A 24,516-nucleotide genomic window follows, 5' to 3' on the forward strand; every position below is an offset into this window, starting at 1 on the left:
ACTGGCTGCGGCTGTGGGGGCGTCATGCTGGGCCCCTCAGGACACAGGAAGGCCCTGCTCTGTCCTCCCCCCCCAGAGCCCCTCTGACTGCAAGGCCTTGTCTCGGGGTGGCACGTGGGATGCGGTCTGTCAGCCCGTGATGACACGTGGTGCCTTTTAAGGACAAACGACTCAGTGCACTTAAAAATGAACCAAGCGCCGAACCGCTCCCTGACTCGCGACCTCACGCCAGCAGCGCGTGGACCCCAGGACGCAGACGGAAGACACCGCTGCACACAGCAGCCTGGGGACGTCCGTCGGGAAGGTCACACGGCAGCCCGTGGCTCCCCGAGTGGATGCACTGGAGGGCCGCAGGAGAGCTCTGGAAGGCGCGAGGAGTCTGCTGGGTGCTCCGGGAGAACCGCTGACAGTGAGGGCGCGTCCGTCTCTGGGAAGCAGGGCCTCGGGCGCACCCGTAAATCCCGGCGCTCGCGCGGGCTCCACAGTCCCGAGCAGCCGGAACTCGTCCTTCCAGCCCCCGCCGCGCCCCTCTGCCCGAGCCCCGTGCAGGCGGTCGCCGCCCGCCCACACCAGCACTGCCTCACAGGCGGCCTCCTCCCGGCTCAGGGCCGCCCGAGGCGGACCCTCGAGTCACCTCTAGTCTCTATCACTGCGGAAACTTTCGGGAAAACATTTCACACCACAAAAACATTTCGTTGAACACAAAGTTGAATAACAGAGAGTCTGGCCTCCTCTCCCCCAAGTCTGTCAAGAACAGCGTGGCAGGCAGCCCTGTGCCGCGCCCATGAGAAGGTCAGTGGTGCCCACGGGAGACCCGCTGCCCCGACGGGGCGCTCACTGCCCTCAGGCCGCTCCCTGGGGGCTCGCTGGGGTGGGCCGCTCACCCGGCCCTCTCCGTCCTGCACCGGCTGGTCTGCACCCTCCACCGTGCTACCTGACCCAGCACCGCCGGGCAGGCCAGGAGGGGCACCCCATCCGTCGCTGTCCCCAGGAGGCTCTGGGGGGAGGCCTGGCCCGGCGGACAGCTCGTGACGAGGCAGGTCTTCAGGGAGCCGCCCAAGGGTGCGCCGAGCAGAGGGAGAGTGCGGGCGGGCCCAGGGCTGCGTCCTCAGAAGAGTGGCGGTGGCGGCAGGCGTGGGACGCACGCGTGCCCGACCCGAGGACCCAGACTGCACTGCCTTCCGTGGCCAACGGGAGCCTGCAGATGCCACCAGGCCGGGAGAGTCTCGCAGCGGGGAGGGCGCCTGAACCATCCGGCGGGCCCCGTGTAACCACAAGGGCCCTCAGAGGAGGGACCAGGGGCAGTCGGAGCCGGGGAGGTGGCGCGAGATGGAGCGGGGACTGCCAGCGTGCGCCCTGAGGGCGGGTGCAAGGGCCACCAGCCGAGGCGGCCAGGAGAAGCCGGACGAGGCAAGGAAAAGCTCCCCCCTCAGAGCCTTGGGGAGGCCCCAGTTCTGTCAAGCCCCTGACTTTAAGCCAGGGGAAGTGGCTTCAGGCTTGACTTCCACGATGACATCACAGTAAGTGTGTGTTCCTGTGAGCCACTGAAGGCACCGTGGTCATCTGTTAGCAGCAGCAACAGAAATCTAACACACTGGGGAGGACTGCAGGGAAGAGGTCAAGTCCGAGCTAAACCCAAACGTCAAGGAGGGAGCAGATGGGGACAGCACGTGGGTGGGGGTGGGGGTGGGGGTGGGGCAGTGCAGTTAGGCGGCCACAGAAAAGGCCCCAGGCAGGCCGGGGGCAGAGCGTGGAGGAGGGGCCACTGCACTCCAACACCCACCCGCGTCCACGTTCCAAACGCCCTGTCTCCCGCAGTCCACATCTCCGCAGAGGCTGGGCCCCGCCGCCCCCGCCGCCCCCGCCGCCCCCGCCGCGCCTGCTGGTCCGTGCTCCGTGAGCCACCACTGCTGCCATACTGCCAGCAAGTGCTTTTCAACAACTCAGCCTTGTGCAGGCAGTGACACGTCCCCTCACCGACTCTCGGGTTCCAGGGACTAGTTTTCCCCGTCCTAACAGACAGCAGAATAATTAGCCACACGAACTTAAAAATGTTCGTCTGTGTACCATCTAAGGTCAGGCGAGGCTTTGGAAAGACGGCTGCAGGGGAGGGGAGCCGGAGAGGGAGAGGGAGAGGGAGGAGGCAGCGCCCCCCACCTGCTCGGACACGAACCGGGCAGGCAGCCCGCCCCCACTGAAGGGCCTCTCTGCGGGACGCGGGCACCCGGCGGCCGTTCGTGAGCGACACGAGCCTCTCTCTTCAAATTCTCACCCGAGAACATGTGCACTGGTCTTAGAGAGAGGGTGGGTGGGCGAGGGACACACCCACGTGAGGAACACCCGTCGGCTGCCTCCTGCGTGCACCCCAGCGGGGAGTCAGACCCGCAGCCTAGGCGAGTGTCCTGACCGAGAATCAAACCCGCAACCTTTCGGTGCGTGGGACCACGCTGCAACCAACTGATCTGCGGGGCCAGGGCTGGGCGTCTGTTTCCGAGGGCAGGACAGGGGTGGGAGTGGACACAGGCGGGGAGGCAGGACTGGGGCCCTCTGTCTACGGGCCCGCGCGAGCATGGACACGACGGCCCGACCGGGACCAGGCGGGGAGACAGGGAGGGGAGCGCGCTGGGAGGCCCCACGTGGGCCCCGGGGAAGGCCGCGGCAGGCCTGACGAGCAGAAGGGGCCCGTGAGGCCGACCCGCTTGGGCCACAGACACACTTGGGCCACAGGTACGGCAGGTGTGAACATACGGAGAGTTCTGGAAGCCCGAGGCGGGCCTCCGTCTGCCCAGGCAACTGTGTGTCTCAGGAGCTACTCCAGTCCATTCCAAATCACGACTGGACTCGTTGGTTCTCCGAATAGGAAATAATTAACATGCCTTACCGCCTGCAACGCCCCCAACGGGTACATGCTGAAACGCCTTTCCCCCACCTTCCCCCGGCCACTCAGCTCCTCACGGTGGGGGCCGCCCTTCCGACTTTCTCGGGCTTCCTCTCAGAAACACTCCAGGTCCCTAACGGTGCGCGCTCGCAGCTTCCCCTGCATCCGCCGCCTTTATTTATTTTTAACACCGACGGCGGCATTTACTACATATCTACGATATTTCCACTCTACACTACACCCAGGAGACCATCCAAGGGAAGCATATAAAGTTTTTTCAAGCTGTTTTTCCCTTTATCGTTTTATACGGAAGGACTGCGCGGCAATTTATGGAACGGGAGCCCCACTAATCAGCAGCGCCGCGGTCGTTAACTCCGCACGGTGACCAGCCCCGTGGCTCGGCCCTGGCGCAGGCTGGTCTGCACGGCGCGGCCCGAGAAGCAGGCTCGCCGGGCCGCTGGGCGGAGGCCGGAGCACTCCGGCCACCCACGGGGCGCGGCCCCGCGTCGGAGCCCTGCCGCCCGCGGCGCGTCGCTGGGCAAGCCCGCTGACCTGTCTCTGCCTCTGTCCTCTCGCCCGAAAACCGGGAGTAACTCCAACACCTGTAACACAGGGCCCTAAAAACATCGCACGTATTTGCGCAAGTGTCGTTAACACACAACAAAGCGCACAGTGTCGGCTTTCAGTTCCATAAGCTCTGACTTTGGCGTTCCTGTGTAACTCCTGCCCCACACAAGAGAAAGAACATTTCTACAGCCTTCAGAAGTCCCCTTGTGCCCACTTCCAATTCATTCTTGTTCCTACCCCAGGTGAACCGCCCCCTTTTTAAATCTTCGCCAGAGGACATTTTCCTTTTTCATTGCTTTTAGAGAGAAGAAGAAGGGGGGGGAGGGGGGGGAGAGAGAGAAACATCAATGTGAGAAACATCGATTGGCTGTGTTCTTGTATGTGCCCTGACTGGAGGCCGGAGCCCATAACTCGGGTATGTGCCCTGACGGGGAATTGAACCCGCAACCTTTTGCTGTACAAGATGACGCTCCAACCAGCTGAGCCACGCTGGCCAGGGTGCACCTTTCTGACTTCTACTTCATGGGTCAGTTTTCGTTGTCTCTGGATCTCCTGTAAGTGAAGTCACAGATTATGCGTTCCACTGTGTCCAGCCCCTGCCAAGGAGCAGTGTTTCTGAGACCCGCGCACACGGGGCGGACAAGAGGCGGCTCACGGCTGCTGTGTGCACGGAGACCACCACCACAGCACATGACGACGGCGCGGGGACGCCTGTTCCGCACGCTCAGGGCTGCGCACCGCTCCTGCCCGTCCCTGCCGTGGCAGGTAACGCTCCTTTGTGGCCGCGTGGCAGTTCCCCGCGCGACCGCACGCTCCGCCCGTGCTTCTGCTGAGGGCATCCAGGTGGCTTTCAGTTCTGGTTCTTGCGCATCAGGCTGGGGTACACACTTTTTCGTAAGTCTTCTTGCAAGCATGAATTTTCGTTTCTCTTGGGCACGCACCTAAGGGAGGGACTGGTGGGTCACAGGACAGACGCCAGCCCATCATTTTCTATCTCCCCAGAAATGTATCAAGCTCTAATTCTCACCAACACTTGGGCTGTCATTATTTAATTTCAGCCGTGTCCTAAGAACAAGCCCGGATGTCCACTCTATCCCACCCTGTACTGGAGGGTCTAGCCAAGACAACAGGGAGGGAAAAAAAGGCAAACCAAGGTAAAGGCTGGTTGGGGGTAAAGGCAGCAGGAGGTGTTAGCAGAGGCTGCCGGGGCGGACACAGACCTAGCCTGAGGAAGCTGACTCAGGCTTCGTCTCGCGAGGGAGGAGCCCGTGGCGGTGGGGCTGGGTCTGTGCGTCTGGGGGACATGCGGAGTGGGGGTCGGCCTCCGCCGCCTTCGCTGCTGCGGCGCGGGGGCCACAGGCAGCACGTACGTCGGCCGGAGCGGCCGGCTCCGGCCCTGGGGCTGCAGGTTCGCCGGCCCCGGCCCAGAGGCCCCCGTCGTCTGTGACTCGTGCCCAGTAAACGACACCTGGACTACAGCGACCACCAACTATGCGGACGAGGGGACAGGCAACGTGGCCATGAAGCCACAAGACACACAATGAAGAAAATGCAGGTGATGCAAGGAACAGATTGTTTCTCAGACGGATATTTTTACGTATTAAATATTCATTTTATTTTGTAGAGAGGGGACGGGAGGGAGAAAGAGAGGGAGAGAAACACCGACAGGCTGCTTCTTGCACACCCCCACTGGGGACCTGGACACAACCCACTGTGCACAGACTGGGAATCGAACCGGCGACCTTTTGGTTCACAGGCCGGTGCTCACTCCACTGAGCCACACCAGCTGGGGCTGTTTTTAACTTTTATTATTAAATTTCTCACTTATACACAAAGTAGCCTCCATTATTCAACTCCAATAATCATCCACTTTCCACTCTGTTTTTGTCATTAGAAGTGAACTTTAAAATGACTACACCTAATAAGCTTAAGAAAATGAAAACTAATACGAATGATTTCAGCAGAGAAAAAGACACCTAAGCAAACAAAACCCACGGGTGTCCCAGAACTTGAACTTGACGGACAGGCCGCACTCAGACGAGAACGAGCTGGGAAAGGACAGGAGGAGTGAACGAGGGGCTGGAGCAAAGCCCTCAGACGGACGCGCGGGAGAGAATGACGGAAATGCAGAGACGAGTGTGAGAAGCAGAGAAGGAAATGAGAACGCTCCGAAGGACCAGCGCCAACGGTCTGAGAGCGGGAGGAGAACACGGCGCAGGGGCGGCCCGGGAGACGACGGGCGGGGACTGTCCAGCCCGACGGACAGCGAGCCGCAGCCTCAAGGAGCGCCGTGAGCCCGACGGAACGGACCCGGCGAACACCCTGCCGCACACACCGGGGAGCGCCGAACCACAGACAGGAGATCCGGAGGCACGGAGCGGGAGAAAGGGCGTCAGCGTCAGGAGGGCGACGTGGCTGCCACGTGACTTCTGCGCAGACAGGCGGAGCCGGGAGGAAGTGGGACAGCGCCGGGGGCGAAGGATGCCCCACCATCCAGTGCGCGCAGGCCTCGGGGTGATCGTGAGCTGCCGGAGGCGCCGAGGTTAAAAACCGCCGGTGAGGACGTGCAACAAAAGGCCCTTCACGTGTTGCTGGTGGGATACAAACACCTACATACAGCCACTCTGGAGAAACAGCTCCTTATAAAGCTAAACATGCCTTTCAGCCTACCGTGGCAGCCAGTATCCACTGGCGACCCCCCAAGGGTCCTCGCTCCTGGTACTCGAGGCCTGGCGCAGTCTCCGCCCCCCGCCACGAACGGGCTGACCGCGGCAGCCGACAGGCCAGGATGGGAATGGCCAACACGGTCACAAAGACACCGGGGTCCTGTCTGGGGCCCCCGCTGATTGCTCGTCAGGAGGAGACGGCTCCCAGGTTGAGAGGCCGAGCAGGAGCCGTAATGCAGGTGAGCTGCTCCTGAGTTCCTGACCCACGAAACCTGCGTGAGATGACCCACGTTCCGTGGTTTTCAGGTGCTCTGTTAGACAATGACACATAAATATGCCTATTAACCAGAAATCCCACTCTCAGGTGTGTGTTTAAGAGTAACATGTGTATGTGTCCCCAAGAAGAACTGGATACAAATATTTATAGCAGCTTTATTCCTAATAGTCAAAACTGGACTCTACTTAAATATCCACCGATAGGAGACTGGATAAACAAATCGTGGTATATTCACACAATGGAATACTACCCATCAATCAAAAGGGACAAACTATACACACAAAATGTGGGTGAATCCCAAAAGCAGTGTTTTGAGGAAAAGGCAGCAGCATGAATGAGCACGCAGGGTTCCACTTCTATCAAGCCCACAACTACAGAAAGGCAGGTGGGGTGGAGAAGCGCAGTGGCTGCACGGGGAGGGGGCCGTCTTCAGCAGTGCTGGGAATGTTCCTTACCGCGATGATGCTTACACAAGTGCCACGTGAAAATTCACTGAACTAACTTGTTATGATATGCAAATAAAGGCTGAATTAAAAAAGGTGATATTAAGACATTTTCAAACAGATAACTGAGTTTAAGAAGAGTATATTAGAAGAAAAACAAAATAGTGTTCTCCAAAACACAGTACATAATCCCAGACGACAAGTCAGAAATGCAGGCAGAACATGAAGCCACAGAAAGAGTAAAGGCGCGGAGGAAACGGACAGGAATGTTGACTGCACACAGTGACAGATGTCCTGGGAGGTCTAAGCCAGGACATTAAAACGCGCTAGACGAGCACAGGAGACAGGAGGCAGAGGTACTGGGTTTAAGGTCCTCGTACTGTCAGGACACGGTGAGAGTGACTCCCTATATGAGACTTGAGCAAGTCAAGGACGCAAAGGGTAATTTCTAGAGTAAACACTTAATAAACAAGAGAATGTATAATTACCAAGGTAACCAAGGGGTTTGGCATCATGGGAGTAAAACAACGAAGTGCAATCCAAAAGAACATAGAACAGACCAGGCAATTAAAAAGCAAAGTGGAAAACGACAGGTTTAGACACAAATTCATCACTACACTGAAAATAAAGTAAGTACAAACTCAAATTGGAAGGCAAAGCTGGTGAGGGGCGAGTCCATAACGGTGGTGGCAGCTCGGCCAGATCAAAGCCCCGCCGACCTGCCCTTGTGCCGCGGAGAAACCGGGCTCCTGGCCGCAGGCACGGCGAGGAGAAGCTGGGTCCTGGGAGGGATGGCGCCGCGCAGGAGGGGCCGCAGACCTCCCTCCAGCCTCCTCTCCTCCCAGACCCGTGGCCACCCCTAAACCGCACAGGACGGGCAGACCCCAAGGACAGCAGCAGCCGAAGGCCGAGGAGAGCTGGGTGGGGTGTTAGCTGCCGCTGACCACAGCAAAGGGAGAGTGGGGAGTCTGAGTCCTGCCTGCTCGCCGGGCCCAGTGAGCTCACTGAACGAGAACCCACCCAGACAGGCCTTACCGCAGACATAAGGGCAAGGACATGGATCTCCCCAGAGGCCGGGGCAGCGCTCCGGCAGAGCCGTCCTAACAAAGCGTAAGAGCAAGCTTCCACAACTGCGCGGTGACTGTCCTATCCACAATGTGACTTCACACTGGAACAAAACCCTCCGCTCTTCAGAGGTTGGAAGAGAATCTAACCTCTGCAACACACCTTCTGCAGTATGCTGTACTGTGTAATAAAAAGTTACTGATATGCAAAAAAAAAGTGGCCCAAGGTCAAGAGAAAAAAAAGGGTATATAGCAACAGATCCTGAGCTGATCCAGATGTTGGCATCAGCAGAAATGTACTTTAAAAGTGCCTCTTATAAATATAATTAGGACTTACAGCAAAAGAGCCATATTGAGTGAACAGATGGGGAATCTAAGCATAAAATATAAAAAAGAACCAAATGTAAATGCTAGAATTAAAGACAACATCTGAAGGAAAAAACACACTAGACGTGCAGAACAGACAGAACAAGGGAGCAGCCGAGCCTAAAGACAGAGCAACAGAAACAATGTGATCTGGAGAACGAGAAAAAAGATGGAAAAACCCGAACGCCCAGGTCTGTCACCTGTGAGATAGTATCTAACAGTTTAACAAGTGTGAAATTGAAATCCCATAGGAGGAGCAAGAGAATGAATGGGGTAGACAGTAACTGACAGTGCCTCAAATAATAGAATTTCTGATCACAGAAACTCAGCAGACCCAGAGTATATTATGCACCTACAGTATTACAGTAAATTGCTGAAAACCAAAGATAAAAGGTGGATCTTAAAAGCAGCCAGACAATAAAAAGATACATTACATATATGCTAAGGATGATGACAGCTACTCAATGGAAACCACAGCACAGAAAAATTAATTTGAGATGGCTCAAAGAACAAAACACAAAGCTAAAACTATGAAGAACACGTAGAAGAATGCTCCTGACACCTCAGGGCAGGCAGAACTTACGTAGCGAGGACCGGAAAGGTGTAAACCAGAAAGGACAGAATGGATAACACGGACTGCATTACAATGAAAGCTTCTCTTCAACACAAGACGTCATTAAGAAAAGGGAGAGGCAAGGCACGGAGTAGAAGCAAACACACCTGAAAAGTATCTGCAGTAAGTGCACCTGGTAAGAGAGCCGTGTTTGTAATCCATAAGGAATTTCTACAAACCTGTAAAACGTAAGACAAAACCCCCAAGCACAAGTGCGCAGAAGAACTGAACAGCGCCATCACGAACGATACTCGAGTGACAGGCCCAGGAGAAGACGCTAACAGCATCAGTCATCTGGGGACGCAGAGCAGAGCCCACCGAGGTGCTGTTTATGCCCCGCAGGGTGACGGAGGTGAGAAGGACAGGTGAATCTGGGTGAGGCTGGAGAATGACGGGGTTCTGTAGGTGGAAGGTGGGAGTGTAACATGATACGACCACCTGGGCACTGTTTGGCACCTTATTAAGTTATTTACATATTCACCTTCCCCATGAACTAGAAATTCTACTCCCAGTCACTTACTCAAACGAAATGAACGCCATGTCTACAGAAAGAGTTGTAAACGACGTCCATGCATCTACATTCATAACAGCCAAAAGCTGAAGATGACCTGGATGTCTATAACCAGGAGAATGGATACATCAACTGTTATCTATTCACATGGGAGAATATTATCCACCAATTTCTAAAAAGGGCCTATGCTACATGCAACAGCATGGCTGAATCTCCAAAACACTGTTTCATGGAGAAGAAATGGAACGCCAAAGACTCCATTCCGTGATATACCATTTGTGTGACATTCAAGAACACACTGGTCTACAGGGACCGAGGTGACCGCAGTAGCTGCTTATGGGGAGTGGGGTTCCCATAAGGAACTTGCTGAGGTGACGGAAGTTTCTAGCAGTGGCCTGATGGGGTGCACTTTATCGAAACCAGACCCTAAGCTGCTCACAAGACCCACTGAAGTCGCGAAGACACAGGAAGGCTACAGACAACAGGGTGAGACAAGGGCGCGGACACCGACCGGCGCTGGCGCCGACTTCCTGCCCACAGGAGCGCAGGCTGCGGGGCCGCATGCCGCCCTGGCGCTGGGGGCCGCGTGTCGGAGCGCGAGGGCTCCGAATTAGTAGCGAGTAAGGTCGGAAGTCCAACTCTGTAGACGCTAATGTAGCTGCAAGACCGACAAAGCAAAACTGAGAATGAAAAGGATAAACAGACAAAGATACAACCATAGTGGGAGATTTTAACCCACTTCCTCTTAGTAACCGATGGATTCCGGTAGACCAAAAAAACCCCAGCAAGGATAACAGAAAAAGCAAACAGCATGGTTGATAAACTTGACCTAATTCCATTCACGGAACACGGCACCTAATTGTTGCAGAGTAGACAATCTTTTCAAACACATACAGAACATTTACCAAAATCAACACATGCTGGGCCACATAGAAAATGCTGAGATTTTAAGGCATTTAAATCATATCAACTATGTTCTCTACTTCAATCTATTATGCCAGTAATTATTAACAAAGTTAACTAGAAAATTTCCCTATATTTGAAAACTGAGAAACAAACATCTAAATGACACCTGGATCAAAGATGAAATCGCATTAGAAAACAAAGCATTCGGAACTAAATGATAATGGAATTATGATATATAGGAACTTGTTGGGTCCAGCAAAAGCCATGGCTAAAGTTATAACTGAGAAGAGTGAAGACTGAAAGCCAGTGAGATGACCACGTGTACCAGTAAGTCAGAACCAGGACAGGACAGAACCGTGAGTCAGAGCAGAAACCCGTGAAGAGAGAGCAGATGCGCTCTGGAGTTGATCTCAGGCAAAACTGATGTCAGAAACGCAGGGACTGCCGGCCAAGACGGAGGCGCAGGCAGACGCACTTTGCCTCCCCACACAACCAAAAGAAGGACAACAAGCATAAAAACAAAAAACAAGCAGAGCTGCCAGAAAGTCAAACTCTATGGAAGTCCGACAACCAACGAGCTAAAGAAGAAACACTCACCCAGACCGCGGCACAAGGCGGTGAGGTGGCTGCCCTGCGCTGGTGAACACCTAAGGCCCCGCCCCTTACTATGTAACAGGCATGCCAAGACAAAACAATATGGCCCAAATGAAAGAACAGATCAAAGCTCCAGAAAAAATATAATCAAGCAATGAAAAGTTAGCCAACCTATCGGATGCAGAGTTCAAAACACTGGTAATCAGGATGCTCACAGAAATGGTTGAGAATGGTCGCAAAACAGAGGAAAAAGTGAAGGCTATGCAAAGTGAAATAAAGGAAATGTACAGGGAACAAACAGTGATGGGAAGAAAACCAGGACTCAAATCAATGATTTGGAGCAGAAGGAAGAAATAAGCATTCAAGGTGAACAGAACGAAGAAACAAGAATTCAAAAAACTGAGGAGAGGCTTAGGAACCTCTGGGACAACTTTAAATGTTCCAACATCTGAATCATCGGGGTGCCAGAAAGAGAAGAGGAAGAGCAAGAAATTGAAAATTTACTGGAAACATAATGAAGGAGAACTTCCCCAATCTGGCAAAGGAATTAGACTTTCAGGAAGTCCAGGAAGCTCAGAGAGTCCCCAAGAAGTTGGACCTAGGGAAGCACACACCAAGGCACATCATAATTACATTACCCAAGGCTAAAGATAAGGAGAATCTTAAAAGCAGCAAGAGAAAAGGAGACAGTTACCTACAAAGGAGTTCTCATAAGACTGTCAGCTGATTTCTCAAAAGAGACCTCATAGGCAAGAAGGGGCTGGAAAGAAGTATTCCAAGTCATGAAAAGCAAGGACCTACATCCAAGATGACTCTACCCAGCAAAGCTATCATTTAGAATGGAAGGGCAGATAAAGTGCCTCCCAGATAAGGTCAAGTTAAAGGAGTTCATCATCACCAAGCCCTTATTACATGAAATGTTAAAGGGACTTATCTAAGAAAAAGAAGATAAAAAACTATGAACAGTAAAATGTCAATAAACTCACAACTGTCAACAACTTAACCTAAAAAACAAAAACTAAGCAAACAAGTAGAACAGGAAAAGAATCACAGAAATGGAGATCACACGGAGGGTTACCAGTGCTGAGGAGGAGGGCAAGAATGGAAGAAAAAGGCACAGGGAATAAGAAGCACAGATGGCAGGTACAAAATAGCCGGGGGAAGGGTAAGAACAGTATGGGAAATGGAGAAGCCAAAGAACTTACAAAGGGACAGGAGCTAAGGTGGGGAACTGCTCTGGGAGGCGGGGTTCAGGGCGGGGGGAAAAAGGGAGAAAAAAATGGGACAACTGTAATAGCATAATCAACAAAATATATCAAGAAAAAAAGAAGTGTAAAAGGGTTATCAGTATGGAATCTCCATGCCCTTATGCCAATAAATAGGAAAATGCATATGAAAGTGTCACAATTCCTTAAAGAAACAGCAAAACCCCGCAGTCAAACCAGCACAAGAAGAGCACGTCAGAATGCGAGCTCTTCCCCCTCAGAGAGGCCGACCGCACAGTCCCGATCACACGGCCCAGGGGGCATCGCTGCTGCCCCTGCTGCCACTCACCAGCGGGGACATCGGCGCAGTTCTACACAAACGCTTCCCGACGAGTGTGACGGGGCAAGTGGGACTCAGGGAGCAGACCTGCCATGCCCAGTGCAGAAAGGAGTAGCACACAACAATCTCACTCATAAATATGCACAAAATCCCTAAGAATCGCAGCAAACTAAAGCCAGCGATACAAAAATACATGTCCTGATCTCACTGGATTTATCCCATGAAAATTCAGCAATGTAATTTACCAAATTAACAGCATGAAAAAGAACAATGATGCGTTTAACCCAATAGAGGTAGAAAATCCTTTGGACGAAACCGTTCATCGTGTAAAAAACATCCCAGCGAATGATGAGCAGGAGGACACTCCTGTGACGCGACAAGGGCAGGTGCGGAGACCCACAACACGTGTATTGGACGGTGTGAGCGTGGACGCCCTCCTGCAGAGAGCAGATCAGGACAAGAATACCCGGCACCACCATTTCTACTGGACACCGCACTGGGGATCGTACCTGGTTCAATAAAACGTGAAATAAACTGTCTAAAAAGTCAATGAAGTAAGAGGTAAAAATACAGCACAAACCATCAGATCCCTCGGAGTAAATCCAGTAAGAGATGTGCAGGTCCACCACACAGAGCAGGGAAAGGTGCCGAAGGAAAGGGGAAGAAGCCTAATGAATGAGAGTGCACCGGAGACTCGGTATCATAAAGATGTCACTTCCGTCTGAACCAATCTATGCACTCAATGGAATGCCCGTCCAATGTCACGTGGAGAAGAGGGGCTGGTGTGTGTGTGTGCAAACAGAGCGGACTTTAAACGTGTATATATGAGAATGTCACACCCAAGAACAGTGAAGGCGTCCCGGAAGAACAACGCAGGGGACTCACATCGCTGGTCACAGGGTTTACTACAAAGACACAGAGCTTAAGAAGCCGTGACACTGCTACACGGACAGAGAAAAAAGACAAATAGTCTCTCTACAAGATCAGTGACTAAGGAATAAAGTGTTCTGCGGATTTTGTAAGACGCAGAAGCCAAATGCGGCAATGACAGCACAAAGGATGAGAGGAGGGAAACCGAAGTGCACCCCTGCAAGGTGCCCGACGCCACGTGCGCCTGCGTACCACCTGCACGCAGCCTGCCACGGGCACGCTGCACACCCCGGCGCGGTCACCACCCGCATGACCAGACAAAGAGGCGGTGCCAACGAGCCAGCAGTGGAGACGAAATGGAAGCATTGGAGCCATCAGAAACACAGCAAGATGGCAGACCTCAATCAAACCATATCGACAGTCACGATATTTAAAAACGGCCCAAACTAGTACTACACAACAGAGCTTTCTACAAGGAGGACTCTTCTGAAAAGTAGCTAGTGTGACTGAAGGAACGGACATTAAATTCTAACCTAAACTTCACGAAGCCACATGTGTCCGTCAGCAAGGGCACTGGACGGCAGTCTTCTAAACACTCCGATAAAAAGGCAGAGACGGTCAGACTACTCAAAGCAGGACCCACAAGGCTGTCTGTAAGGAACCCACCTGAAATGCACAGGCACAGGCGGGGTAAACGTAAGGGGACGGGAAAAGACAGGCAACCACCCGTCAGCGGAGGGCTGAAGAGCCCGTGCCCACGTGAGGACAAGGCAGAATTCGGGATCCGGACCGTGAGGAGGAGCGAGACATTTCGTGATGGGGAAGGGGTCGAGTTACCGAGAAAAACCAACCACTAGATGTGTACAGACACTCCGTGAAAACAGCTTCAAGACACGTAAGCTAAAATGGATTAAGCCAACAAGAGAAACAGACAAATCCTCAATTGGGGCTGAATTTCAAACACTTCTTTGCTCTTTGCTGCAAGCGAGAGGGCTCCGTGAGGCCAGAGACGCTGCGGCTGCTGTCGACCGAGCAAGCGGCCCTGCCCCAGACTCGCAGAGCACGCCCGCGAGAGCGGCGGGGCCCCTTCTCCCCCGGCACCCGCGAGGCAGCCACGAAGCCCCATTCTAGGACACACACGTCAAACGGAAGAGGGCTGACATAATAGATAGCATATTTTTTGGCCACAACGGATTTAAACCAGAAACCAATAATTGAAAAATTTCTGGAAAATCCCTAAATAACTGCAAGTTAGAAAACACATTTCTAAAAACACATGTCACAAGGGAAATAAGAAATACTTTGAACTAAATGAAAATAAAAACACAGCATATGAAAATCTGTGTAATTCACTTAAACCAGTACGTACAGGGAAATTTATAGTTCTAAATGCTCACATAAGGGAAAAAAAGGCCTAAAAAATCAATATTCTACACTTCCAGCTTAAAAAAAAAAAAGAACAAATTGAGCCAAATAGGAAACAGAAATATTAATAAAATGAAAAAGCTGGCTCTTTGAGAAGACCATTAAAATGGATATATTTATGGCCGAACAGTTCCTAAAGACATTAAAAGCGTAATAAAGTAATATTATAAACAGCTTTATTCCAATAAATTTCAAAAAGCCAGATAGAGAGGGCACGTTTCTCAAAGACAGAACCGCCGCAGCACACCTGGGCAGAGGCGGACAGGCCTGCGTCCGCCGAAGCACTCGAACCTGCAGGGACAGTTTTTCTGACAAAGAAAACCCCCGCCTTAGCTGGCTTCATCCGTGAATGACACTAAGTCTTTAAGGGAGAAGTAACTCCAATTCCACATAAAGCCTTCCACAAAAGCAGGAGAGGAGGAGACACCGCTCACCTCTCAGGAGGTGGCCCTGACACCAAACCCGGGCCAAGACACAGAAAACTACAGCTCAGGACACATCCTGACTACGAAGGCAAAAACCCTTAATGAGACTTAGTACATTAAATCCATAACGTACTGAAATAATGGCAACCAAGTGGAATTTATGCTAGGAACACAACATTCATTTAATATTTTAGTACTGATTGTTGTAATTATTTTAAGACTAAAAAAGCACAAAAACAATTCAAAAGGCGTTAAAAAACCCACCTGACAGAAGTCAACACAATCCACGATCAATAGAAACTCCCGCCGTGTCAGGGCCGGACGAGCACACCCACCGCAAGCAGGAGGTGCCCTGGAGAACTGGGGCCCAGCCGTCCTCGCACCGACCACGGACTGAACGCTCCCCCTCCTGAGACGGGAATGAGGCTCGGCGCCTCTCTTCCCGCTCCTCAACACAGCCCCAGAGGGCCCGGCAGTGTGATAAGACAAGTCAAAGAAATAAAGGCATATCGATTGCAAAGGAGGAAGTCAAGTTTTCGACGACCCTCCACGGTTCCTCCATCCCAACAGCCCGAGGAACGCGACCCACTGCCGCGGCGACTTCCGGGGCCGCGTCCCCCCGGCACGTGTGCACTGCAGGGACAGGGGCACGGGCACGCACGTCCGCACACGGCTCCGGCTCCGACACTCCCTGCTACGGGTGCACCTGTAGCCACCAAATGACCAAGGGCCTCCAGCGAGAGCACAGAGCCAGAAGGTCCCGCTGGGGCCGTGCAGAGAAAGGGAGGGTTGTGGGAAGAGCACGTGGAGGCGGCCGCAGGAAGTCCCCGGGGAGGCGCGAAGGTTAGGGGAGCATGCTGCAGAGCAGGCAGGACGTTGGGGAGTTTGCACCCGAGGACCTCGACCTTCCAGCAGGGCCACCGCCCTCGTTTACATTCCTGCCGGGCCCTGCTGGCCCTGGACTTCCCAGCCGTTAGAGGGGCTGACAGCGGTACTTGAGTCTTAACAAATGAGCAGCCGCTCACGGAAGGGGCAGAGAAAAGCCCCGCCCTCCGGGACATGGGGAGCACTCTGGTGCGGGAAGGGTTTCACCTGGTGAGAGTGTGGGGGACACGGAGGGAGCAGGTGAGCTGAGGCTGGGCCCACACCGGGACGGATCTCTCCGCCCCGGTCCTGAGCAGGGCGACCAGACTCGTTTCTGAAGAGGCTCGGGCAGCAGAAGTGAGCGCAGACTGGCGTGAGAGTGCGGGGGGTGGGGGGGGGGCGCGGCACAACGGTCCGGGCAAGGCAAGGAGAGGGCTTCGGGCGGAGGGCGGCCCGGGCCCAGGGACTGGGCACAACTGGCCCGAACAGGCCTGGGGACGTGGCCTGGGACGGTGGAGAGGGGTGAGGACAAATGGCACCTGATCACACTGCTACTGCCAACCACCGACACTCCCTGCACACCTCCTGCGCACACCCAGTGTCACCAAATTCTCCCAGCTGCCCCAGGAGGTGGGCACGACCACCACCGCCCTACCGGCAGCAGGGAGGCGCGCTCAGTCGCCTGGAAGTCCTCCGGCTGGCACCCGGTCGAGGCCCGGACGTGAGCCCCGGCAGGACAGTCCTTGGGGTCCATGCTCTGCCCCAGGTGACACGCCGGGCCCATTAGGGAAGGCCATGAGTGTGTGTGTCGGGGGGAGGAACAGGGTCCAGGCCATGCGCTGTGAATGCAGGCCAGGCCCTAAGGACAAAGGCGGCAGAAGGTGACCTGGAGTCTGGCTACACGGGTGGGGCTGAGCTGTGGGGGGATGCGAGAGCAGGCCAGCCTGGGGGAGACCGCCGCGGATGGAGCGCGTGGGAGGAGGGGCAGGCCCCCGACGCAGACGAGCCCCGGGAGGAGACGAGCCCCATTCCCGGACGCCTCAAGGCTTCTCCGGAGCACGGAAACGGTCCCAGAAATCACTTCCCGAGCACAGGCTACAGAGTACGTCTCTCCTCCTCGTGCGTCAGGTCCACGGAAGGAGGAACCCGGTTTATCTAAACCAGGGGTTGGCACATTTCCCCCGAAAAGGGCCAAACAGTAAATGTTTTCAGCTTTGTGGGCCTCAGTCGTGAGTCTTCCACCCTGCCACTCACTGTTGCCCCAAAGCCGTGGAGACGATACGAGAATGAACGGGTGTGTCTGCGTTTCAATAAAGCTTTATTTGCAAAAACAGGAAGTGGGTCACCGGGCCATGGTGTGTTAACCCTGGGTCTAAACCACGAGCAGGCAGTGTCGCATCTGGCACATGGGGCAGGCGCGCAGTGAAAGAAGGAAGAGAAGAGCCGCTGGGCTTGGCAGCCAGAGGGAAAGCAGCGCTCAGGGCAGCTGCTGCAGTGGGGCAGGGTGGAGAACTGAGACAACGGCGGTCTGAGGACTGAGCAGCAGTTGAGGAAGTAGTCACTTCTCTTTCAAGGGCTCCGCGCAATGTGGGCGCAGGTTTGGGGAGCAGTGCTGTCTCCCCAGGAGCACGTGTGCACGCTGCGCGAGGGAGGCAGGGCCGGGCTCGCAGCGGACAGCTGCCGCGAGGGGAGCCGCAGGGCTCAGGCATCGGGGGTCGGCCGTGAAGGCGGAAGACACCGGCTGAGGCCGAGGGAATCAGGGAAGGTGGAAGGAAATGAGGCGCGAGCCCTGAATTCCTCTTTCCTAGGAAGTGGGAGCCAAGACCGTCTGGCGAGGAGACGAGACTGCGGTCAGGAACCCAGCGTGCCGCAGGCTGGGAGGGCAGGTGAGTGGGAGGGGGTGGACGCCGGGGCAGGGCTCCGGCGCACAGGTGCGGGGAAACACACCGATGTCTCCCCCCTTCTCTGAGGGAGCCCTTGGACGCTTCAGAGCTGTGTCTGCAGCTCTGCCCAGGTGTCCGGTGTGTCACTCACTGAGTCACAGGCACGACCTGCTCTCACTTCCTGTCACTTCACTTTCCCGAGCAGGCAGCAACAGGCCGGCCCCGAGGAGGATGAGATCACCCTTGAAACACGGGGACATGCCCGGTTCTCTTTTGGAGGACCGTGCAAGGCACTTGCGTTTTGGGAAGTGACTGGTGGCGTCATCCCCAGGCCTCCCTGTGTGTGTGCGTACGCAGGGAGACACTTTTCTATAAGGCGGAACAGACTTTCTCTTTACATGGAAGAAACCACTCGATTGGGGGTTTGCAACAGAAATCACATAACAGCTCTTTGGTTGTATAAGCCTAACATAGTATTAAAACCTATAAAACATGACTCACAGAGTAAGTATTAATGTTATGATATTCAGATACCCTGAGAAGTTTCCTTTTTGCATGTCAAAAACCTACTACCAGTCAATGTCACTTATCCAAAGAACCAGACACCCTAAAAATCTTACATGTCAGCATTCACTTATTAATTCATCATTACTACCGGAGCAGGAAAGTGTGAGAAGGGCTTGGGACCCATTCCCCTACTTTTCAGGAAGGATGAAAACCATCTGCACATCTTTTGGCCGACATGCCTGAAAACACAGACCTGTTCTCACTTGCCTTGTTTTACGTGCAACTACTACTGATATATAGATGGAAGGTTCTTCGTATATTTTGGATTTTAATTCATATTTTCCTTTTAACGTTGTCAGTCCTCACAAATCAAAAGATCATTTTCTTTGAGCAGAGCAACCCTCACTGCGCCCTTCGAAGTCCTTCCGGAAATGGTGGGAACCGGCGTCTCTGAGTCCGCTAACGGGCACCCCTGTGACACGCTCTTCATTTGGAAGGCCTTTCCACACGCCGGGAGACGCACATGCAACAAGCAATCTCTTACCCTATAGTCGGGTTGATGTTGGGGTCAAAGCTGTCCTCCACGAACCGCCACACAATGCTTGATTTGCCCACGCCCGTATCCTGAAAGAGAAGGAGGTGGTCAGGTTCATCTGCCTGCAGCCCTGAAAACTACCTCGTCAGTTCAGGACTTTCGAAAACTCATGTCCGATACGTTGTAGAAGTTAAGGGATGCAAAGGAGGTTTCCATAAAGAGTCAGTGGGAGTCATGAGATTTCGAATGTATTGTAGGAGAAGGGTTTCGCAGTTTTTAAGAAACGTTAGGACCTTTCGAAAGACTCCAAGTCTCTGCTTCGCGTTAACAGCGACAAACTCACTTGCTTCCTAACCGTATAAAGTAAACTATGGACCCGTGATCTCCCTCTGGGGAGTCCAGGGCAGATTCCAGCCCCACCCTGCTTGGGAAGGGGGCAGACTAGATACAGGGATCCCTTGGGTCCCTGAGCAGCCTCGCGGGCAGGCGGGCAACCCAAGACGCAGGCTGCGCACTGGCATCGCTGCCCGGACCAGACAGGAAGCTGCAGCTTCACAGTCTTGGCGTTTCCTCACTTAACCGCCCCGCCCCCCGAAGAAAAGTAACTGCCAGAAGTGTCAGGGTAGACCTACAAGTTCAAAAACACCCAACAGACGGGGAAGGAGATGCATGCTGCTTGAAGAAGCGAAGGACCTGCTATGGGTCCCCCTCTGGGAGTACTTGGCCAACTCTGCCTAGTGCCCCGGTAGGAAACTTCCCAGCTGTTCAGAGCCCAGATGGAAGGCAGAGGCAGGACGGGCTCGCTACCCTTCGGGGCCGGAGAGACCTCCAGTTCCGGGAGACACAGGGAGAGGGTCCCCCCTCGCCCGCAGGACCCTGAGCACCAGGGCAGCAGGGCGGGTCCGGGCAGGTAAGCGGCGTCCCGCGAGCGCCCGGGGGCAGGGGCGGACGGGACGTGGGCGCGCCCGGATCCCGGCCCACCCGGCCTCCCGCGGCCCTCCCGGCCGGCCCGCCGCCACTCACCCCCAGCAGACACACTTTGAGCTCCCTTAGCGCCATGGCCCGGGAGCCTGGGCGCGGGCCCGCCGCGCCCGCCGCCGCCCTAAGTTGAGGAGGGACAGGCCGGGCCCAGTACGGGCATTCCCCGGCGCCGCCGCCCGGCCCAGCCCCGGCCGCGGGGCGCGTAGAGGCGACGACCGCCTGCTCGCCGGCCCTCGGCCCCGGCCCGTCCGCCGCCAGCCGCGCGGGGACCGTCTCAGCAGCCGGGACGGCTCCGAGGCCTCCCGAGCGCCTCCGCCGCCGCCATCTTGGGACGCCGGCCGGGTCACCTGACCTCCCCGCCCACCTCGGCAGCCACCTTCGCGGCGAGGGCGGGGCCGGCCGGCGCCGAGGCTCCGAGGGAGGCGCGAGCCCGCGGGCGGGGCAAGGAGCCCGAGGCCACGCCCCCCAGCCGCAGACCACGCCTCCAAGCCCATCCTAAGATGGCGGGTAAGTGGGGCGGCGCTCTGGGGGCGCGGTTGCGACCCCCTCGTCCTCGGCGGCGAGCACCCAGCGAGGCCCGGGGACCCCCGCCCGCCGCGGCGCCCACCCGCGGCAGCCCCCTCGTAACTCCCGTGCCTCTTGGTTTTCAGAGATCCCCTTGTACTTGGTGGACTTGCAGGAGGACTTAGAAGACTGTGAGTAACAGTTGGGGCGTCCCCGCCCCTCTCTGGGAGCGGCTCTCAGAACCCGGGGTGCACGGAACGCGGGGTGGGGTGCTACAGGTGTGAGAAGGGTTTGGGACCCAGTCTCCTACTTTTCGGGAAGGATGAAAACCATCTAAAAACTAGAAGAACGGGGTCCCCAACTGTCTAGAGAGGCAGCGGTGGCGGTCCCTCCTCGCTGGGCGGGGCGGCGGAGGATGGGGAGCCCTCCCCTTTCGGGGCTAGGAGTTTGATTGTGAAACTTATGACCTGCTCTCACTCTCTTTTTCATCCTCCTCCTCCTCCTCCTGCGGCGGCGGCGGCCCGGGAGGGGCGGGGTCGGGACCCCCAGGGTCGGCACTTTTCCGCGTGCTGGGGAGCTGGGGAGGTCCCGCCCTCCGTGTGGCTGGCCGCAGAGTAGCACAGACTTCCCCAGGGCCCTGGCACAAGCCCAGCGCCTCCTCTTGTCCCCCAGGCTGCTCACCGGCGCCCACGTTTCTCAGTGGGTCTCCCCCACAAGCCCTTACCTGTTCTCTCCCCTTTCCTGGCACTTGGAATCCCTTTCAGGGCGGATGGCCTGGGGAGATGTCATCCTGGGAGCCCAAATTCGCGTTTGTGGCGAATGAGGCTTTCCTTTCCATCCCACGGACGTTTCTTGAGCACTTACTTGTTCTGGACCCACCGAGATGGACCGGAGTCGGGGCGAGCCCTCGGGGAGCTCAGTTTCTGGCGGAGAGCCGCCTGGTAGGCAGAAAATTACCTAATTCCGGATGCTGTCTGGTGCAGGGCGCCTGTGTGAAATACCAAACCAACTCACACGCGTGGAGGTCTCCCTGTGTGCTTCCCTTCCCCACCTACAAGTTTCCTGATCATCAGAGTTGGTGTTTATTGAAAACTCATCACAGGCCAGGCATAGTTTTAGACCGTGTATGGATGTTGATCGCTTTTAGGGGAGGCAACTTTTTGCAAATAGAATGGTCCCCAAAGGGGCGCTAAGGACGATGGCCAGGAGCGTGGGTCCCGGAATCAGAGGGTGAAGTCCTGTTCCCCTCTGAGCCTCACTAGCCTCATCTGTAAAAGGGGCGTAATACTGGTCCGGAAAGACTACCGTGAAGGTTAAATTAATAACAGGCTTAGTGCGATGCCTTACACCGAAGAAATACTTGGTAAATATTAGCTGCCATTATTACTGTTATTAATGTGATTGTTATCCATATTTACTTAACACTGGTGAGCCAGGCACAGTGTAGGCCCCAGGTTCACCGAGCTGAGTGTTTCAGCCGATAGCTGCTGTTAAGGCCCCTCTCACTCGTGGATCTGATAAATGTCAGATCTACGGCTGGAAAAGCCACTTTCTGGCTGTTTCGTTACCTACCAAGCTACCCCTAAACGTAGCGTCTTAAGCAAAAGCATTTTATTATTCTAACATGCGGGGTCGACCAACTGGTGATACCGAAGCGTCACGTGCCCCGGTTAAATTCCGGGGAGGCGAGAAGCTCTGCGCGGGGCCCCTGGCGTGGCCAGGACACCTGCCGGGCGTCGCCCCTGGGTCCTCCGGGCACCTCTTTCACTGAGCTGGGGTGGCGGGTGGGGAGGGGGTGCTTCTCAGGGCGGGGCGGCTGCCGGCAATCGGACCTCTTGCCTGTAGCGGACTTCCCCCAGTCTTCTCTGTCCACAGTGTGTATACAAAGAGGAAGTAAGAGATTTCATAGGGAAAATTACAATGGTTTTACTTTGGCCCTATTTCAGCAAATACTGGGGTTTTGAGGCTTGTAATTCTTTCAAGAGTGTTTAAAGAGGGCCTCAAATGCTCTCCAGCGGGCAGCTGAAGACGCACCCCAGCAGGGAAGGAACCTGCACTGTGGCCCCGAGCGTACCCGCGCCTCAGGTGGGGCAGCTCTGGGGCCCCCGGAGAGGGGGCTGCGGGATGCTGGACCTCACGGCCTTGCACAGCACAACTGCTCTGCAGCCGTCAGTAATTCATGCTGCCCTGGGCCTGTCTTTACACCCTGCCGTGGGGGTGTTGGGAGGCATCGTCCTGCCATGATCGCCAGCAGGAGCCCGAGGTCCTGAGACTGCCTTCCCGCCTGTAGCCGTGTGAGCTCGGGGAGCTCGCTCACTCACCCTGTTCAGTTTCTCCCTCTGGACGGTGGCACGAGGACAGGAGGTGACTCACACGTAGGCCGACGGGAGGAGTGGACAAGAGAATGCACATAAACGTTTTAGCCCAGGGACCGGCTGGCATAATGAGTATTGCACTCAGTGACTTTGTTGTTCTTACTTTAATCATCATCGTTAGTGCCGGGCTTCCACCCAAGATTTTCTGACTCTGCGACAGTGAGGTGGGTGGGGTTACTCCCGCGTCACAAGCGGTGCGCCTGAGGGACGGGGCTTGAGTCAGTGGTCCCGTGGGGCGCGTTCATAAATGGCAGAACTGGCCAGCGGACTCCGCTGCTCTGACTCTCGTTTGCTTTAATCCGCCCCACAGACCCCGCGGCAGGGGCCTGGGTGTTGCTGCTTCGGGTTGTGGTGAGGCTGTCGTCATCCTTGGGTGTGTGTGTGTGTTTTTGGTCTAAACAATGTGCTAGGTGCTCCATCTAGGCGACAAGCGGCTTTGGGCCAGGACCCAGGTCATCCTTTTTCTAACCCAGTGGCTGACATCATCTCGGTGTTCAGTTAATGTTTTTATTGGTGACAATAACCGATGAGAAAGCTTATCTGATTTACTTTGTGATTCTTGATTAAATTTGGGTAACTTCAAACAGAAGCCTTAATGAATGGATGCCGTGTTTCTTTAAATCATTCCAAGTCTTCGGGCCATCGCAACACAGAAAAGATTTAATTTGAGAGAATTAGCTTGCCCAGCCATCTAACTTCCTCCCCTTGAGAGCAGACAGCGTGCGGGTGGCCTGGCGCGTCGGTCCTGCTGGCGGACTGCACGTGCACGGTCAGCTGTGGGCCCCTTCGCCCAAGGGGTTTAAGGGCCTGTGGATGTCCGGGTGCTCGTGGCACGCGGAGGCTGAGGAGGTGTTGCTCTTGGTGAGGTTTGCTTGGCCAGTTACCATTAAGTGTGTGTCAGTGGTGGGGGACCGGACACGAGGGGAACCTCGTGCTGCAGACGTAAAGAGACCAAGAGACCTGGCGACAGAATGCAGCGTGTGGCCAAACTTGGATCCCCAGGGGAGCAGGCCCGTGCGGGGAACCGAGCGTCCCGGACTGGCGGTTCGAGTGCGTTGGGAGACCGCGTTGAGTGTGATTGTGCAGTTTTGTTGGAAGGAGAGAGGGCTTATCTAACAGAAACAAGCAAGCGTGTGTGGGTGAAGCGATTCGGTGTGTGAGGTCTGCCTTGAAATACGGCAACAAACACTAAACAAAAAGTCGGAGGGAGAAATGGGGAGAAATGGCCAAATACTGACGTTTGCGGCTGGTTGCTGAGCCTCCGGGGTTTATTGCACTGTTCTGGTCTTGCATACATTGGAACAGTTCCGCAATACAAAGTGTTAACACGTGGTGTGAAAGTCTCGTGTAGGGTTAAACACCCGCACAAAGTTCTGGAGTTGGCTGCAGAGCTACTGTCGGAAGCCTTCCACTTCCGGAAGACAGGCTCAGAAGGTCTTGTTAGTACTGGGGGACCACTGTGCTTCTTTTCAAATGTTTCGTATTTTAAGAGTTACCGTGAAAGAAGTGGGAAGTAGGTGCGAACAGGTGGTCTCTGGACCTTCGTGGGGGACAGGATTGGCCAAGTCGGAGGACTGCAGACAGACTCTTTGAGTCTTAATGCTGGAAGGAGCTGTGTCTGCTGGCGCTTTAATGGGAGACCTCCTGCAGAGCAAACGGAGGCCCATGTCAGCCCCCCACTTTGTCCCAGGTTTGTAAAGGTGTTCTGCTCAAGGGT

The 24,516-nt window shown here is 55.1% G+C and overlaps 1 protein-coding gene across 1 annotated transcript in view; it reads right to left on the reverse strand.

The window, feature by feature from the left end:
- Positions 1-20,284, reverse strand: part of RAB22A (RAB22A, member RAS oncogene family) — a 43,183-nt gene extending 22,899 nt beyond the window's left edge. The window contains exons 1-2 of the mRNA XM_045833715.1: positions 19,963-20,284; positions 18,949-19,028 (exon numbers count right to left, since the gene is read on the reverse strand). Coding sequence (XP_045689671.1) covers positions 18,949-19,028; positions 19,963-19,998 — 116 coding nt within the window. The 5' untranslated portion in view covers positions 19,999-20,284. The remainder of the gene's footprint in view (positions 1-18,948; positions 19,029-19,962) is intronic.
- Between the last annotated feature and the right edge of the window lie 4,232 nt (positions 20,285-24,516).

Source organism: Phyllostomus hastatus, unplaced genomic scaffold, assembly GCF_019186645.2.
Source record: "Phyllostomus hastatus isolate PE091 unplaced genomic scaffold, TTU_PhHast_1.1 phas_contig_17, whole genome shotgun sequence".
In the NCBI taxonomy this organism is placed as follows: domain Eukaryota; kingdom Metazoa; phylum Chordata; class Mammalia; order Chiroptera; family Phyllostomidae; genus Phyllostomus; species Phyllostomus hastatus.